General features: G+C 36.4%; 1 protein-coding gene across 3 annotated transcripts in view; it reads left to right on the top strand.

Moving 5' to 3' along the window:
• Window positions 1-20,107, top strand: part of LOC138933040 (apoptosis-stimulating of p53 protein 1) — a 51,590-nt gene that overhangs the window by 16,472 nt on the left and 15,011 nt on the right. For 2 of the 3 annotated variants that reach the window (XM_070295480.1, XM_070295478.1), the window contains exons 2-4: window positions 2,280-2,651; window positions 9,237-9,377; window positions 11,118-11,244. In XM_070295480.1, the coding sequence (XP_070151581.1) occupies window positions 2,475-2,651; window positions 9,237-9,377; window positions 11,118-11,244 (445 nt within the window). In that variant the 5' untranslated portion in view covers window positions 2,280-2,474. Of the gene's footprint in view, window positions 1-1,824; window positions 2,652-9,236; window positions 9,378-11,117; window positions 11,245-20,107 lie in introns of those variants that run through there. The other variant, XM_070295481.1, reaches the window with a different exon arrangement.

Genomic DNA, 20,107 nt, shown 5'->3' with positions numbered 1-20,107 from the left:
GCATTATAGGCGATTCGATCCAGCTGTCGTCCTGAATCTTTAAAAAGCGTTACATGTCGATTTGTGTCAAGGGGCTTATAAATGGAAAGCAACGCGTATACTATACACTCGCACCGATCAATGGCAGATTTATCGATAGGAGGTCGCTTAGGGCCCTTAACTCTCGAGAGGCATTCGCAAATCATTCTGCGAATTTACAACTGTTCCCATGGAATGACATTTTGGCTATGAGAAAATTGATTCAATAATCGATGGAATTCGACAAGATTTATTCAATATAGGATTATTTAATTTTGAGAAAATCACAAATTATATTATTAAATCAAAATATTATTTTAATCGTCGATTGTCAAAATTATTTCTCAATATTACATGGAATTTATATTTAATGAGGGATTTCGCATAAAAGATTTATTGTATATCGTATATAAAGACATTATTATATAACATAGAATAGATATACATATTATATAATGATAATAAATCTATACATAAAGACATAATCGTATAACACGGAATATCATCTCTTAAATCATTTTCCTTTTTCAATTAACGGTTTCAATTAACAATTCAATTATATTATGATAAATTATATTATTATAGAATATTATATATCGAACACGGATAGAATAGCAGGCAATGTTCACATTTGCTTTGAATGAAAATATTGCATTATCTGGGTACATCATTCGCCAATCGATAACTACGAGAAATAAAGGTGCTATTGATTTGTATATGCAGTAAAAATTTATTAGATAAATAAAGTAATTTTTATTTAAATAATAATGATTTATAATTAATATTAAAAATTTAATACCAATGATTATTAATTAATTAATAATTTTATTATATGAATAAATATGTTATATTAGTGGTAAAAGATTTGTAGTAAAGGGAGGTGCTATTGATTTGTATATGCAGTAAAAATTTATTAGATAAAATAAAGTAATTTTTATTTATAGGATTAAAATTATCGAATTTATATCGGCAAAGGATTTTTCGAAAAATGACGCAAAATAACAAGGTCAATGATAAAATAATAGCATCTAATTCTTTTTATCTCGCAGAGAACTTTTCTTTTTAATTCATTAACACGAATATTATTTTATTTGAAAAAGGTGATGATAAAAAAAAAGTGGAATCTATATACAATATATTATATATTATCATTATATATATATATATATATATATATATATATATATATTATATTAGGTGATTGCATAAGTTTGTGCCCAATTGAAATATAAACTTTAATAGATTATATTTTAGAGATAACACTTTTATTAATCAATTATATAGTCTCCATTCTTTTCTACAATGGTTTTCCAACCATCTATAAGCTTGTCGATTCCATTTTTGAAGAAAGAACTTGGTTTTTCTTGAAAAAAGTTTGTAAGGTGGTTTTCGACAGCTTCCTCGGAATTGAGATTCTTGCCATTTAAACTATTCTGCAAAGACCGGAACGGATAAAAATCTGAAGGCGCAATATCTGGAGAATATGGCGGGTGCTGCAGAATTTCCCATTGCAACTCCTGCAGTTTTCCTGCAGCTTATTCCTTTCAGTCGGGAGATATGCGGCACCCACGTATCAAGCTTGGAAATGTATCCAAGCTTTTTTAAATGACGAAAAGCGGTTGAATTATCGATGTTCAGCCTCTCAGCAATATCCTCAGTTGTAATCCTTGGGTTTCTTTCCACTAAGGCATGCACAATGTCATCATCAATGCCAGAAGGCCGTCCAGAGCGGGGGGTTGATCCTCCATGTTGAAATCACCATTTCAAAATCTGCCAAACCACTTTTTGACTGTTCGGAGAGCAGGAGCGCGGTCCAAATAAACGCTTTGAATATTTTTTTGTGCAATCCCAACACTCACGCCTTTCCGAAATTCATATAGCATTACATGCCGCGAATGCACCTTTCGTTCTCCATTTTTAATGATTTCTCTTATGCACAAATGGACTTATCTGAACAATATCTGACGCTAAATTGACATAAGACAACGTCATCTATTCGGCGTAAGCAACAATTACCACACGAAAACAATAGAACTCCGCCATGCAGTAACTTAATGCCATCTATGAAAATCGGGCACGAACTTATGCAATCATCTATTATATATTATTAATCTATATTTCTTTAGAAATAACATCTTCAAATATTTTCAAACACGAGACATTTCCCCTCTTCCTATACTCTTGCTCGGAAAAGATTTTGAGAATCAAAAATTGATCTCTTTTTCAAAGGAATCTTGAATATTCAAAAAATATTTCTCTAGATCGACGAAACAATTGCAATTTCGCAATCTTGTCGAGAGCGCGACGTCGGTTTCATCTTAAAAGCGTCGTATCCTTTTCGCGGGAAAGGATGCAAACGTAGACGCGTTCGGCAATAGCATTTAGTTTTCGCGTCGCGTGTAAAAGCGAAATCCGGACGAAATCGCCGGCCTTGTGCCATTCGCGTCGATGCGAGGATGCTGGCGTGCGTGTATCCGCGGGAGAACTTCGAGGTGAAAACCGTGGCTGTGAAGCTCCGTCATGGAAAATCCAAGAGAAAGTCCAGATCCGTCGCGGTAAGGGAAAAAGTTGCTCCCTCGGCCATCACGACGGAAACGACGGGATGCAGCAACGGCGAGCGAGTAGGATACGAGGTAAGGGAAAGGTTCGACTCGACGCACTTTGCCGTCTCGCTTTTCGCTTTGTCGGCGTTTACACATTATGAATAATTACGTGGAATAATTGGCGAAGGCTGGTGCGTCGACTATCCCGACGATGATTGTGATTGTATTAATCATACGTACACTAGAAACCTAATTAAACATGCCAAGAATGTTGAAGTTTTCGACGTTTTTCGCGTTTCAACGCTACTACAATTAAGTTAGAAATAAAAAAAAACTGCTGCGTCCAAATTTGTTTAAAAGCATATTTACATTTAAATGCGTTTATGCATCAGTTACTGCATATGTGTCAGTTTGCATGTCGTTAAAAAGAAAGAGAGAGGAGAGAGAGAAAACGTTTGAAAATTTTATTTATTACAGCTTGATTAGCTCGTCCTTTCTACGCTCCAGTCTAATTTTCTACACTCATTTTCTTACTTCCCTTTGTAAAGCGTGAGCGCGTTTTATTTTAATCGCAGGAAGTACAAAAAGATGCAGCTAAAAAAAAAACGATCCTTGTTAGTAGCAGTTATTACATTCTTTATATTCCATTATAATTCTCTCTTCAATGTTAGCGACAGCTGTTAGCGCGAGAAATGTCAATTTTGTATCATTATCTAAAAAATTATATAATAAAATAATAAATAATAATAGTATAATATAAAATAATAAATTATATAATAAAATAATAAAAGTAATAACATAATAATAGTATATTAAAATAATAAATTGTATAATAAAATCATAAAAGACGTGAAAAATATCACCTTCTCAATTCGGGATATACGAAGAGAAAGAAAGAGAGAGAGAGATATATTAAACACGCACGTGCAGAAATTATATCGTAATGAAGAAATATGTATAGAAACAGGGAAATTACGCTTTTCATTAATTTTGCGAGTGAATGCGCCGCCCGGAAAGATTTTCGCCCTAACCGAGCCGATTCCGTGCCGAGGCGAACAAACTGCCGATTACGTTACGGCTTCCTCCGCGCTACCTGTTCTCAGACTCTTGGAAATTAATTTCGCAGGGGGATCGTCCGGGCGGATCATCCTCCGGGGGATTATCCCGCTTCTACAAGAATCCGTTTCAATGAGAAATTTCTTTTTCGCTTACGCGTTCCCTCTCGCGAGGGGGAACATCCTTTTCGCAACTTCTCCGCTCTCTCGAATTCGCGCACGAGAACGAATTCGATCTTATGCTCCGAGATATTACCGCTCTTTCTCCTTTCAACGTTACTTTCAAGCAACTGGTTGCATCAATCAAAGGCTTGACGTTACAAAGGATTGCGTTTGTTCCATATTCTTGTAATCATCTTTTATATCGAAGTGGTTTTTTTTTTGTCTAAGGATTTAAATAATAAAGATAAAAGCTGTAAAAGATTGTGGACATCATTTTTGAAAACTTGCTATGGTAACGCGGATGTAAATATAAACCTGTAAATTAGTTGAAAATATTTTTAAAGGAGAAGTAATATTTTTTAACATTTTTTAAAAAACAATTTTTATATCAATTCTCAATATTTTAACGGCAAACGAAAAAAATATTTGATAAAACTTGGACTGCAGCTCAATCTGAATATGTATAAAAAAAAAAAAAATGTAATTAATGGAACATAAAATTTATTTAAAAGAATTATCGAAGTGTGTGTATATAAAATCTGGACACCAGACAAAATCCAGGATATAACCCAGGAAACTAAATGTTTATTTTTATAATCTAAAAGGGGATATATAGGGTGTCCCCAATTTAAATGGCAAAACTTGAGGAGCGCGTAGGGGACCGAAGAAGCTAAGACAGAAAGTTCTTAATACCCGTATTCATCGTCCTTCCTTATTTTAAGGACGGAGGAAGCCTCCATGAAGGATTCCTTGAATCTGCAAGACCACCTTGTTTCATAGATGGACCTCGAGTCTCCCTTTCAGAAGGAAGGAATATTTTAGGGATTTTTAGTGACCGATTGGAGGCAGCACCGTTTTATGCTGCCTGCAACTAATTTCATGCAATACATATGAAAACTTTTTCGTATCTTCAAAAAATTCCACGGGATTTTCCCAATCGCGAATGTATCTTTTCGGAATCCGCCACAGAATCCGATTCTCTGGATTTTCGTCTTCAAATCCATCGTCAGAATCATTTAAAAATTCATTGTCCATTATCCCTTTTTCCTTTATACACTTTCAGTTTGAGAGCGCGACAACAAATAACCACAAAACCACAAATGTAACGAAACTAACTTTTGGAGGTTATATTTGGTTATATTCTGCGTATCGTCTGCTAAAAAGGTCGCATCACTCCTCAAGGAAGCTCGTGACCTTCCTTGAGATAAGGGAGCCAATAAGATTCCTTGTTCGGTCAAGGAAAGTTTATGAAACGTGGAACGAGGAACAAGGAATCCTTATTCCTCAAGGACGGACTATGAATACGGGTATTAGAGGTTCGCTCGTTTTTGCACGATTTTGAAGAAAATCACAAAAAAAGAAACAAAGCAAGTTTTCGTTTTTTTACTCATTTATTTACATTTTATTTATGTTATCATCTATTCAATACAGATATTGTTCAAAGTGTCGCCCCCTTGCAGCAATGCAAGCGTTACATCTAGCACTAACCTCGTTAATCGCAGCTAGACGTTGTTCTAGTGATATTTGGTGCACCGTATCTATGATTCGGTCTCTTAATCGCTCTCTTGAATTGATTGGCACCGTAAAGGATAACATCGAGTGTTTACGTATGTAAGGAACCTTGAAGCGGAAAGTTTATTCGGTGCCAATCGACTCAAGAGAGCAACTGACAGCGAGAGATTGAATTTTTGCGATTTTCCCTAAAATGGAGCGAAAACGAGCAAACCTCTAAAGGACTTTTTGTCTTAGTTTTTCGGTCCCTTACACGCTCCTGAAGTTTTAAATTGGGGACACTCCGTATAATGAAGATATCTCGCATTCTCTTCTGCATGCCGGGATAATGAAACTCAATGGGATTTGTAGGGTCTATCGAGTCGTCTCTATCGTTCTGAGAGCACCTTGTCGGGGAAATGACTCTCTTTTCCATTTCTCACGGCTACGTCGCAGATACGTCGAGCACTGTCGACGTTTAGCGCTGTTCGTTGTTTCGTTAACATTCTCCTCCGCGCGTTCGCAGCCGCTTCGAAACAATTAACTGTCACGCGAGTGAGCGTACGCGCGCGGAATGAAAAGAGGCAGAGGCCGGAACAACGTCCGTGGCGCGCGTAGGCGGTTTGTATTGTCTTCCTCGTTTCACGATTGTTATTGTCTCGCGAGCAACGCGATACTTTCGTCGTAGGTAGCTGGTTGTCGAAGCCACTCGGATTCACGTCTCCCCGGAGGGAGACGTGATTGCACGGAGGATCGGGTGTCACGACGAAGCTTTAACTTTGACAATAAAATATATATTGTCTGGAGTTATCTTTTAGCGTTTTCGAATGAAGCAAGTTTGATGAAGTTCGAAAGTGCGATCGATGACATAATAAATTCGTAACGTCATAAATATCGTCCTGGGTTACTAGGGAATTACCTTGGATTATGAGATTAATCGATGAATCGTATCGAGTGAGCGTTCGATATTTGATTAATCAGGGCAAAGAATCTTGTGCTTTAAAGTCAAAATAGCGTTAAGCGGGATCAATATTTTATATTATCTGTATGATTAATGTATTATTTATATTAATCAGATTCAAAATCCATTTTCGCACGAACACGTGTTCATGGCAAATTGGGTTTTGATCCCTCAAAGCTATCAAATCTGCTTCACTCGAAGATGCTATTCTCTCTCTCTCTCTCTCTCTCTCTCTCTCTCTCTCTCTCTCTCTCTCTCTCTCTCTCTCTATCTCTGTCTTGATATAGGGATTATAATATTTCGATATATGTTTTGGAAAACAATTCAGGACTCAGTAAGAGGCAGATGTTACTCAAACTAAATTAACAAGAGACTCAAGGAAAATTCGATCCTGTTTTATAATTGGTGAAACTCAATCTTTTATTTATTTCCTTTTTATTAAGCTATAGGAACGCTATTTTTTATTTCGTATATTTTACTGTGTGTGTGTTACTTTCAAATAAAAAATGGAATGGAGCTATAGATTATATTCTCGACGTTGCTTATTAAATTTTTGAAAGGGACGGATAATTCGCATCTAAAACTGGTTGCATCAAAAGTTTTCTTCAATTTTTTTTGCATTTATTTATTTTTATAAAAATGCGAGAATATATGGTAAAAAGCGTATGGTGAAAGAGAAAGAGAGAGGAGGAGAAAGGGAGAGAGAGAGAGAGGGGGGGAGGGGAAGAGAGAGAGAGAGATACACGCGAACAAGCTTATCTCTATACATGTGAAAATGCGTTTTATTTCAATCGATATCGAGAAATGAAAGAAAATTAAATAACGAAAGAAAAGCCGAGAAAATCCTCTTTACACAGTTCCGGATCGGTTTTGCGCGACCGCATCAATCGATCAGTTGAAATACGCGAAATATTATCGTCGCGCGCGCCTTCGTTTGTGACACGCCGTTTATTTTGCGCCGTTGGCCGCACTTTCATTGACGTACGAAGGTTACACGGAGTCCTTGTCGCGATGGAATTCGCATGGGTCGGCCTTGGGATTCTACCTGGTATCGGGCACGCCGGCCGATCCTATCCAGGTGATGGTGGCATCACCAGGGAGATGAAACAAAAAGAGGCCGGGTACGTCATTCGGTCCAGCAACGCTCTTCTCGCTCGTTCTTCGCTCCTCTCTCTCTCTCTCTCTCTCTCGTATTTTCTTTTTCCCTTTTGGGGAAAGGGATTTTCCCAGCGAAGTGCTGGGAAAATCCAGGACTTAAGGCGGAATCGCACGGGATCAGTTACGTCAAAAGTTAATCTAATACATTTTATAAATCTAATACATCTCAAGAGACTCATGAATTTGACATTATTTGACACAAAGCACGTTTCTCGGCTCTTTTACTATATATATTTTTTATTACATTCTTACAAAGCATAAAATAAATTTTAAAATATAAAATTAATAATTAACTTTTACCCGTATTCATAGTCCGCCCTTGAGGAATAAGGATTCCTTGTTCCTCGTTCCACGTTTCATAAACTTTCCTTGACCGAACAAGGAATCTTATTGGCTCCCTTATCTCAAGGAAGGTCACGAGCTTCCTTGAGGAGTGATGCGACCTTTTTAGCAGACGATACGCAGAATATAACCAAATATAACCTCCAAAAGTTAGTTTTGTTACATTTGTGGTTTTGTGGTTATTTGTTGTCGCGCTCTCAAACTGAAAGTGTATAAAGGAAAAAGGGATAATGGACAATGAATTTTTAAATGATTCTGACGATGGATTTGAAGACGAAAATCCAGAGAATCGGATTCTGTGGCGGATTCCGAAAAGATACATTCGCGATTGGGAAAATCCCGTGGAATTTTTTGAAGATACGAAAAAATTTTCATATGTATTATATGAAATTAGTTGCAGGCAGCATAAAATGGTGCTGCCTCCAGTCGGTCACTAAAAATCCCTAAAATATTCCTTCCATCTGAAAGGGAGACCGAGGTCCATCTATGAAACAAGGTGGCCTTGCAGATTCAAGGAATCCTTCATGGAGGCTTCCTCCGTCCTTAAAATAAGGAAGGACTATGAATACGGGTATTAGTGAGTTAAAATAATGATTTGCCTCGTAGAATCAAAATTTTATTTTAATAAATATTTCTCTACAGTGGCTATAAAATTTTCGTGGTATAGTCTCTATAAAAAAGTTCGTTTGATATAAAATAATATTTGCGATTTTGAGATTAAATATATATTTTATATATATATATATATATGTAAAATCTATTCAACCTTAAATTCATGGATTTTGAAATGTATTGGATTTACTAATTTTTGACGTAACTGAAAATTCTTTTCAGTTATATATTTCAACTAAACTAAGACGAGTGAAAAATATTTAATGAATTAAAATCTTGATTTTCAGTCTTGATAATACAAGTGGCTTAATACTTTTTTATATTCCTTGCTCATTCAGTGAACGAAAGATTATTTTTTATCTCGCGTTGATATTTGATTTTCAGATTATCCGACTAAAATTCTTTGTCTTTTTTTTTCTGTACAAGAAGATACGAAAGATTTTTATTAAAAAAAAAAAAAAAAAGTTATTTATCAATAGAAAATTTCAATGTATTTGACAGATTATACATACGCGAGAAATTTTCTTTTTTCGAACTTTTTATTTAATTTTAGATCCTTCAAGCTCGACGTGAATTTCGCTCGGCGATACATTTCGTTACATATTTATATCGGAAAATTCATCTGAGATAACAATGAGCAACATAATCATCTTTTTAATCCTTTACCTTTTACGCGCGATACGCGCGTTTTGCAAAAGCTTAACGATATATTGCGAAAAGGTCAAAGGATGAAAGGCGTTGGTGGAGAAGCCGATATTAACGCGCCATGTAATTAATCGTTTATTCGGCGTCTTCTATCGCTCGTACCTGCTGCTCCCTCGTTCCACATCGTTTTACCTTAACATACATCGGCACATTTGTATTTACTTACGTGCATTTATCTCGTTATTTCAGTTAGCAGTGGGCGGGGGTGGTGCTGTGCTGGTGCTCAGCGAGCTTGAAAGCATGGCAGCCAGGCAACAGCGGGAAATCGCTCAGCAAAGGCGCCTCCTGGAGCAGAAAGAGGCCCGCTTAGCCGTGCTTCGAGGCGCACAGGTGAGCCCTATTCTCTTTTTATCGACACATGAAAATCGCGCTAAGGCACCAATTTCGAGAATAAAATTTATAGCGTTCTCGAGCGAAACAGATTTTTAATATCGCTCTCTGAGAGCGATTAAACCCAGGATTTGCCATGAACATATTGACCTTAAATCACTTTGTCCAGATTAATCAATCGAACGCTTATTCGAAGTATATTTATTGATTAAACTAATAATCCAAGTAGCCCTGGTAACCCAAGAAAGAGATTATGACTCGTCGTTGATCAAACTTGTTTCATTCGAGAACGATATTAAAAACGTTATTTTAAATCGAAGAATAGGCTTGTAAACGTTGACGATTAAAACTGCGTCGATATCGATGATTCGAATGATCGTTGCGTGTTGTCTCTCCCTCGAAAATTATGGCGAGGGAACTGAATGATATGGTCACGATGATTTAATAGCCTTGATCTCAAAGATCATGGGTGATCCCGGAAGATCTTTTCTTCTGGAACCGTCGTTTCCAGGCGATTCTATCAAATCTTATCGATACAACTGCGGATTATTAGCTTGGTGAAGGAGAAATTATTGAAAAGCGTTCTCTATTTATTTACAGAAGTTTATTAAATAAATATTTGATGATTGCATAAGTTCGTGCCCGATTTTCATAGATGGCATTAAGTTACTGCATGGCGGAGTTCTATTGTTTTCGTGTGGTAATTGTTGCTTACACCGAATAGATGACGTTGTCTTATGTCAATTTAGCGTCAGACATTGTTCAGATAAGTCCATTTGTGCATAAGAGAAATCATTAAAAATGGAGAACGAAAGGTGCATTTGCGGCATGTAATGCTATATGAATTTCGTGAAAGACGTGAGTGTTGGGATTGCACAAAAAAATATTCAAAGCGTTTATTTCGACCGCGCTCCTGCTCTCCGAACAGTCAAAAAGTGGTTTGGCAGATTTCGAAATGGTGATTTCAACATGGAGGATCAACCCCCCGCTCTGGACGGCCTTCTGGCATTGATGATGACATTGTGCATGCCTTAGTGGAAAGAAACCCAAGGATTACAACTGAGGATATTGCTGAGAGGCTGAACATCGATAATTCAACCGCTTTTCGTCATTTAAAAAAGCTTGGATACATTTCCAAGCTTGATAGGTGGGTGCCGCATCTCCCGACTGAAAGGAATAAGCTACAGGAAAACTGCAGGAGTTGCAATGGGAAATTCTGCAGCACCCGCCATATTCTCCAGATATTGCGCCTTCAGATTTTTATCTATTCCGGTCTTTGCGGAATAGTTTAAATGGCAAGAATCTCAATTCCGAGGAAGCTGTCGAAAACCACCTTACAAACTTTTTTCAAGAAAAACCAAGTTCTTTCTTCAAAAATGGAATCGACAAGCTTAGATGGTTGGAAAACCATTGTAGAAAAGAATGGAGACTATATAATTGATTAACAAAAGTGTTATCTCTAAAATATAATCTATTGAAGTTTATATTTAAATCGGGCACGAACTTATGCAATCACCCAATATATCATCGAAATCCCTGACCTCCCACTGTCTGTGTTTCATATTTTTGAAAAAGTCTTGTCATTGATGGGTAGATTGTCAAACACGGAAATGTTGGTGATAATCTCACTTTCTATTTCGTCCCCCATCTCTTAATCCATCATTCATCGTATTAGGCGGATATTCATCATATTCGTGATTCATATTCGTCTGCGTGTTCACGCACTGTTTACCGTTTCAGGAGCCAGCACAGCAGGACAGACTCGCTAGATTGAGGCACAAACTCGACCAACAACAGAGCAAGCTGAACCGACTGCGATTACTCAGATCGCAGACGGATCAGTCACGTGTCAACAATGCGACATTGAGTGAGTTCATCATCATTTTTTTCGTATCTTTAACCCTTCCGTGTCTGATTTATCTGTAAAAAAAAAAAAAGGCGGGGGGTTAGAAATTTATATTTTTATACTCTTTATTGCAACGAAGTTTACATATATTTGCGCTTATTTGAGTTTGCTTATGTTTTTTTTTAAATAAACGAAAGATTGGTATTAATACATATGATAATGAGATAATTTTACTCGATATTTTTCGGCGATAATCTGTATTTCTTGACAGATAGATTATCAATGTTACTGAAATTATGAGAGGAAAGCTCTCTTTGCTCATCGAAAATTATAGTTATTAATTTTTTAAGACATAAAGAAAGATTTTTTTTTCTTTTTTTTTCTTTTCTTTCTTTTCTCTTCCCCAGATAATCAATTCTCATATTTGCTTTAGCATCGAAAATACGTGTATTAACTCGCTAAATTTAAATTTAATGGTAGATAAAAAAAAATTTGTGTTTTTCTCCAACATGTTCGAATCGCGTGTCTATCCCGCGTTTTATGGCGAATTGATACATATGCTATCGCTCATCGCTCTCAATTCGGTAAAACCTACGCAAAATCGGCGCTTGGCTCGTGCGTGCGTGTACTCTTGTTAATTGAGCATTGTTACATCTATGGCGTATTGCAAAAAAACGATAACCGCGGTTTGCAATGCGACACGCAGTCGTGATAATAGTTCCCGTGTAGGAAAGGGATGAGACTCGCTCGCTCTCTATACGGTACACGCTTCGTTACAGAAATTCTCTAACGAGTCGACACGGCAGCGAAACCGTTATCGCGTAGATTCTACACTTCACGGTGATTAAAAAAAAAAAAAAGCTATAATGATCTGGGATATCTGTACGACCATCGGGTTTCAACGTTTAATAAACGTTGAATGCGTTGCGAGAGAACATGCTTGGCGAATAATAGAGGAGATTGTCCCGTCAAAAATGTTCTTCGGAAAGATATATTCATTCTCAAATATCTTGACGTTGATATTTAAACGGTTATGAAAAAAATGATGTAATTTTCACAAATGAAGCATTTAAGAATATCCTTTTATGTAATTCGACACGAGAAAAAAATGTCTCTTTACTTTTTATGCAATCTTTAATTATTTATTGTTATAATACTTATCATTATTACATTTAATATTATTATTTCAATTATTAAATTGCGAAAATTTCACTTTCATATAGAATATTTATTTTATTTATTTTATTTATTTATTTATTTATTTATTTATTTATTTATTTTTTTTTTTTGTATCTAACAAATATTTCGATTTGAATCGTTTCACAGTGAGATCAGCATGTTTATTCAATATTCTACTGCGCACACTTTTTATTTAATTCAATATTTTTTTTTTTTTTTTACTTCTTTCGCAATATTTAATTTATTAAATTTATTAAATTTATTATTATTATTTAAATTATTAAATTGCAAAAATTTCATTCAACTTCATATATAATATTTATTATTTTTTGTATTTTAAAAATATCTCGATTTGAATGTTTGATACTGAGATAATAGGTAGCGCACTTTTATTCAATATTCTATTGTACACTTTTTATTCAAAAGCACGTAATAAAAATCTAATTCGCAGCAAGATCATTATTTCTAATCAAATTTTCATATGAGAGAAATTGAAAAATTGTGTTTTACTTAATTCAAATTTCTATATACCAGGTATATAAATATGAAACCGGAATTTGCCCATAGCTGGCCCTAGCTGTCAATGTAGTTACCGTCAAACCGCGTCATTGGCGCCATTTTTTTGTTTTGACATCTGATAAAGATTTTCGACTCACAACAATACAAGTTTCATACAACAGCGTAGTTTTTAATAGCGTTGAACATGTCGAATTTTGTGCCTGGAAACTACGATTTGCGGACAGCATTGATTTTCTGTTACCATTTGAAGAAAACTGCTGCAGAATCGTATCGAATGCTTGTTGAAGCTCACTGTGAGCATACTCTTGGTAAATCACAGCGCTTTGAGTGGTTTAAAAAATTCAAAAGTGGCGATTTTGACGTGAGAAACGAAGAACGTGAAAGACCACCGAAAAAGTTTGAAGACAGCGAATTGCAAACATTGTTGGATGAGGATGACGTTCAAACGCAACAACGACTCGATTTGAATCAAGCTTTGCGTGAAAAACGACCAGAGTATCAAAAAAGGCAACGCAAAGTGATTTTGCTTCATGATAATGCACCATCGCACACAGCAAAACCGGTCAAGGAAACGATTGAGGTGTTTAGTTGGGAAATACTTTCGCATGCGGCTAACTCAGCAGACTTGGCTCCATCCGATTACTACTTATTTGCATCGATGGGACACGCACTTGCCGAGCAGCGCTTCACTTCTTACGAAAATGTACGAAAATGGCTCGATGACTGGTTTGCCTCAAAGGAGCAACAGTTTTTTTTGGCGTGGCATCCACAAATTGTCAGAGAGATGGGAAAAATGTATAGCTAGCAATGGGCAATACTTGGAATAAAATATTTTTTATCATTTTCATACAATAAACGTGTATTTTCTATACAAAAATTCCGGTTTCATATTTATATACCTGGTATATAGAATTTTTTCAATGTTATTATAAATGAATATTGACGGTGTAAATTTTTCGTTTATAGCATAGATCCTAATTTTCTGAATCTCGTTCATCGAATCGGCGATGTGACATCTCGCTTCTTTGGCAAGCATCCGCAAAACTTCCTTTAATAATCGCGCAAGATTTATCATTCTCATATTTCGAAACCGCAGGAACTCTTCGCTTTCAACTTTCGATCCTTTTAATTTGTAATCACGATTGCCTGACTGATGTTACATCGTCTTTCGCAAAGTCTTGAAAGTTTCAATAGCCAAACTCATTGCAATTTGTCTGTAAGCTCAAATGGTTTGCTAAGAAATCTCTTCCGTCTAGAATAAGAAATTTCCTCGCGTAAACGTACACTTTCGCGTACGATTTCCCGATGGACTTGAACCAATTTACTCTACAATGTAAGGATACTCGGGGCCTTTTCGATGGACAAGTTCTAGCGAAAGTCTTCCCGTGATTTTCATTAATATATTAAGTATATAATAATTAGTATAAGTTATATATACACTGTAAAAAAATTTCTAAAGACTCAGACACATTTTGATCTGAATTTTCAGATTTGAATGTCTGAAAGAAATTCAAACATCTTGTCTTATTATACGGGGTGTAACACAGCGCGCGTATCAGCAGTTTTTTGAGGAGACAACGCATTTTCGTGAAAAATGTTTCACGCAAAAGTTATAGGGCTCTAAGTGGCGCGTTATATAATAATATTAGTATGACCTTGAATAGCACCGTCAAGGTCATATAAAAATCACTTTGAACTTTTTTAAATGGAACCCCCTATTTTTCATTACATATTCTTGTAGCTTACTTTTCGAGAGCTTTCCAAAACCCTATAATAAAATATTTTTTCACATTAAGTACTTTTTTGAGTTATTTTATATTTTAATCATGACATATTTTGATATAAAAAATTAAATATCTCGTAAAATATTTAGTTTTCGATAATCTTACCGTAATACTTTTATGTACAGAATAATGAGACAAATCAATTAGCGAACAAAAAAAAAAAAAAAAAAAAATTTGAAAACGACGATATTTCGATGGCAATCCATCTGGTTTCGGTGAACGGCGATAAGAGAGAGATTTATCGTGTCTTCACATTGGAAAGTACGATTAATCTTCGGCATCGGCATCCGAGCCGACGACATCGAACGTACCCCGTAGCTCCGGGTGATATACAATACTTTACCGGTATATAAATGAAATTCAAATATACAAACCGATGGTTTGAAAACGGTTCTAACGGCGTGTGCTCTCGCCGAGAGCAATCGTCCCTGGGAAAAAAGATAAATTGGTGGGACCCAGAGACGGCCGGCGCGTTTCACTTTTATAGGATGCAATCGCGCAGAATTCATCCGCGGTCACGTCACATCGGCCGATAAATCATTCTTCGGACCAGCGTCCAAATATTTGAAACATCGTACCGAGAGAGAACGGAAATTGAGACCGGGAAGTACCTTAAGTCATCAACCCAATTTATTTATCGAGCTGCGTGAAATCGATCCGGCCTTCTGTCTCGACGTTTTATTTGAAATGAAATAATTCATATATATATATATATATATATATATACACATGTATAAAAGAATAAATATATCAATAGAAGAAATAGATTGTTGGATTTTACAATAGGAGGGGAGAAGGGGGAGGGGGAGGCGGAAGGAGTGACTGCTTGAACAAAATCGCGGTGTGGGTTGCCCTCGCTTGAACAAATATCAATTTCGCTGAGCAAATTACGTGTTGATTCGGCGATCAATTATATATGTCGCAATAATAACAATCGCGATCGATCGAGAGCGATTCGTTCGATCGTCTTGGTATATGTTCGAACGAGTACGCGCGCCAAATCTCCTCTGTTCGACTCGGAGCATTTTTTTTTTTTTTTTTTTTTTCCCCATCAGCTCGGAATTCGCGCACTGATCGAAACGGTCGCACAGACGCTCCCTTTTACCTCTGTTTGTATGAGTACATTATACATATATGGCGCGATATTGGCCCTGACACGCAACACGTGTGTGACCACACCCAGCGGAACACACGCATGTATATGTAGGCTTGCCGTAATTCTTATGATCCAATCTTCCGGGAAAGGTTGCCGTGGGATAGTCGAGAGGCGGGAGTTAATATTAAAATATAAGTAGTAGGAGACAAAAATGTGTAAGAAGCGTCCATGTTAGTGGACATTTTTACATAAATATATTTTCAATATATATTTCACATATTTTTTATTTATTATTAAAAATAAAATGAGACAAAAATATCTGACATTTTACGGTCAATTTTATATAGAAATATTTGACGGGATTAAAGAGATTGAGAAAACCAATATCGAATAGTTATGTACAAAACTAGGTATGTACGCGAGAATACAAATATACATATACATATATATATATATATATAAAATTTTATACACTGAAAATTTTTTAAATTGCAGATAAAAAAATAAAATATCAAGTATATTGAAATCCCGGACAGTTAGTCCGGGACAATTCCGGACGTATGTGTGACAAGCCTGCGCGTATGCATTTTCATAGCGGATTTTCTCATCGTTTGACGTTGCGTTTTGCATGCATATCGGTGTTGGTAAATTTGATCAGTTTTGCATACCCCGCGTCCCGAGCGTACTGCAAGCACTCTGTCAACATTCTGAAAACGATTAGAAATTATAAAATATATTGCCGAAGGATAAAACGACAATATAAACGCGCGCGACGAATTTGACACATTCTCCGATCAATCTCTGTTTTAAATAAAGTTATCTGAATTTTTTAAAAGACGAAATTTTACACTCCGAGATGATTGGATAGAAATTGTAACAAAATTTTTTTTCGCCACTGTGCAAAGCTGTCAATGCTCGTTTCGCTTTCACATTTTGCATACTTCGCTCAATAAATATACATTGAATATATTTTACGTATTAATTAAATAATTATTAAAATTGAATAATATTCGCGGAATAAAAAAAGTTTATAACTTTTTTTTTTTTTAAATCAAGAGACAAAGTACAACATATTCAGAGATTTTTGAATATATAAAATTGTTTTTCGGAAGAAAGAGGGCAAAGGGAATTGACATTTAAAACGGAAAGAAATATAGATGAACAAAAAATGTTATTATTGTAAAAAATGAAATATACTCGTTTAGGCCACGAGGGATTTCTAGGGTTGTGGGAGCTTGTACATTAAAAAAAAAAAAAAAAAAAAAAAAAAAAAAAAAAAACCTGATATGAATTCTCTCGCGAACTTACAACTTTTGATTGCGGAGAATAACATTTTTACGTAACTCGCTCGAGATCATACAACTGTACAAATAAATCGACGTTACGCGCGCGTATTTACATACATACATTAATATTGTTCCCTCAAATTATACGCTTCGTTATCAAGACATTGCAATCTTTCAAGGTGTGTTTGTTCGCACGGTATATTTAAGGAACTCTTCTCTTGACGCGCAAGGTAATATTTTTCATATATGCGATTCATTCGTATACGGAGGGGAGATTGACGCAGGGAAATTAAATATTATCGCGAATGCCGGGTGAAATTCTGAAGCGACGACGACGACGACGGCGCGACATGTCATTTGCCGTGCATTTATAGCGCCGACGTGGATGCATCTATTGTTTAACGTCGCGCGCGTTGCGTCTCCCTTTATCCTATACATATACATATTCGCGCGTGCGAAACGGGACGCGTCGTTTGTTCGATGTCGATCGATGGAAAATGCACGTATACATATATATATATATATCTGCTCTTCGGCGGGAAAAGGTCAATACTTTGGCGAGCGATTGTATAAAGTGTAAAGGTAAAAAAAAAAGGCACGAAATTTCTCCTACGAATGTGCGCCTGGTCAAAACGAGTGAAATTCATTCGGCTTGAAAATGGAAATCATTCGCGGATTTTCTAATCTACTCTATTATCGCAGAAATATCATTCAGGATGTTAATGTTGAAACGTTGAAATCAGGCTAAATTCACTTCGCTCTCTCTTTAATATCATTTCCTTACAATTGCTTTATTAGCGTTTGCAATAATAGTATATTTTTGCATGCCGGTACTTTTTTTGTACTCTTCGATACTTGCGTATTTGTATTTATATCGTATGTTGGTTAATTTTGAAACAATGAAAATGATCATAATTTTGTTTAGAAACGAAAAACTAGAAGCATTTTTGATGTTTTGTTTTGATTTACGTTCGCTATTTTTATCCTTGCTATGGACATTTGTACGTGTATTTGCATTAAAAATAAGACAAGAAAGAAAGCGAACAAAGTATACAATTTGCATTTCATTATGTATATTTGTCTAATGAAACTTTAATAAGAACGGATAAAACGTGCAATAATATTCGAAGATAAAGGATAGCGGACGTGCGAAAAAAAAGTACAATAGCTTTTATATTGGGTCGAGTAAAAAGTTATTGTGTATTTTTGCAACAGACGGCATTAGTTCAGTTTTGGCAGTACTAGAGTCATTCACACATATGTTTGTCATATATCGTTTAACAGCTGACGGTTTAAGCTTCATTCTAAAAAAAAAATTGAGCGATTTGGTTGAGTTTTGGAGATTTTACAACAAGTTGAAGATGGAAGACCAAACTGTGCATTTTCGCCATATTTTACTGTTTTACTTTCGTAAAGGGAAGAACGCGCGTCAAGCTTGTGAAAAATTGCGTAAAGTTTACGGTGACGATGCTCTACAAGAACGTCAGTGCCAAAACTGGTTCAAGAAATTCCGCGCTGGTGATTTTGATCTCGAAGATGCTCCTCGGTCAGGAAGGCCCACCAAGGTTGATGACGACAAAATAAAGGCATTGATCAAGTCAAACCCACGTTACACGACACGAGAGATTGCAGAAACATTGAAGATCAGTCAAAAAAGTGTTCACGTCCACCTAAAGAAGCTGGGATACGTAAGCAAGCTCGATATTTGAATTCCTCATAAACTCAAAGAAGTTCATTTGACGGCGCGTATAAACATCTGCGATATGCTCATGAAACGTGAAGAAAACGATCCTTTTTTGAAACGAATGATAACTGGTGATGAGAAGTGGATTGTTTACAACAATGTGGAACGCAAACGGTCTTGGTCTCGACGTGATGATTCGCCTCAAACGACTTCGAAAGCAGAACTTCATCAGAGGAAGGTTATGCTCTCAGTGTGGTGGGATTGGAAGGGTGTGGTGTTTTTTGAGCTTCTACCAAGGAACCGAACAATCAATTCGGATGTGTACTGTCGGCAATTGGACAGTTTGAACGAATCTGTCATCCAGAAACGTCCGGAGCTCGTCAATCGTAAAGGAGTTGTGTTCCATCACGACAACGCGAGACCACACACATCTTTGGCGACCCGTCAAAAATTATTGGAGCTTGGATGGGATGTGTTGCCCCACCCAGCATACTCGCCTGACCTTGCGCCGTCAGACTTCCACTTGTTTCACTCTCTTCAAAACTCCTTGCGTGGAATAACGTTAAATTCAGATGGGGCGGTAAATCAGCACCTTGTTCAGTTTTTCGCCAATAAAGACAGGTCCTTCTACGAACGAGGAATTATGAAGCTCACCGAAAGATGGCAAAAGGTCATCGAACAAAACGGAAAATATATCATTGATTGATCTTTGTTCTTTATATAAATAAATGACTTTGAAAAACATACAAAAAATACGCAATGACTTTTTACTCAACCCAATAGCTTATCTTTCCCGAGACATTTTCACTGAGTAAAAGTCGATTCCAGATTAGTCGGAGAATCTGTTGTTAAAATTAAAATTGTATATGAAAGGGGACACACATACACACATATACGCCCACATACACAAATAAAAAAGAAAAAGAGAAAAAACAACTATGAACGAGAACGAAACTCGCGTTTTTGGAATAAAAGGAATCGCGGAAAGCATTTGGTGGCCGCAAAATTGCCTCTGAATAGACTTGCAACGGAACGTGACGTTCTCGGGAAACGAATTCGAGGAACATTCGCCAGAAAGTTGAACGCTCCTCGATACTTTTCACGAATATATTTGCCCCGCGGACTTTATGTGCGTATATGCTCAAGTATAGGCATGCATAATGAGAGATATTTGAGTTTGTTGGAAGGACCGGCAGCGATTGGCTTTCATACGAAAGCTCTATTTTATTTCCCCCATCGGGTTTTCCCCTCGTTCTCGAACACGCATGTTAAAAATAATACACAGTTTGAACAACTTTTCCGTCGAGTGTTTCTGCTGGAAACTGAACGGCTGATC

Source organism: Polyergus mexicanus, unplaced genomic scaffold, assembly GCF_030449975.1.
Source record: "Polyergus mexicanus isolate NDT 795.1 unplaced genomic scaffold, iyPolMexi1.0 SCAF_5, whole genome shotgun sequence".
Taxonomy (NCBI): Eukaryota; Metazoa; Arthropoda; class Insecta; order Hymenoptera; family Formicidae; genus Polyergus; species Polyergus mexicanus.
The sequence above is the reverse complement of the archived record's forward strand: the minus strand, read 5'-3'. Positions and strand labels throughout refer to the sequence as shown.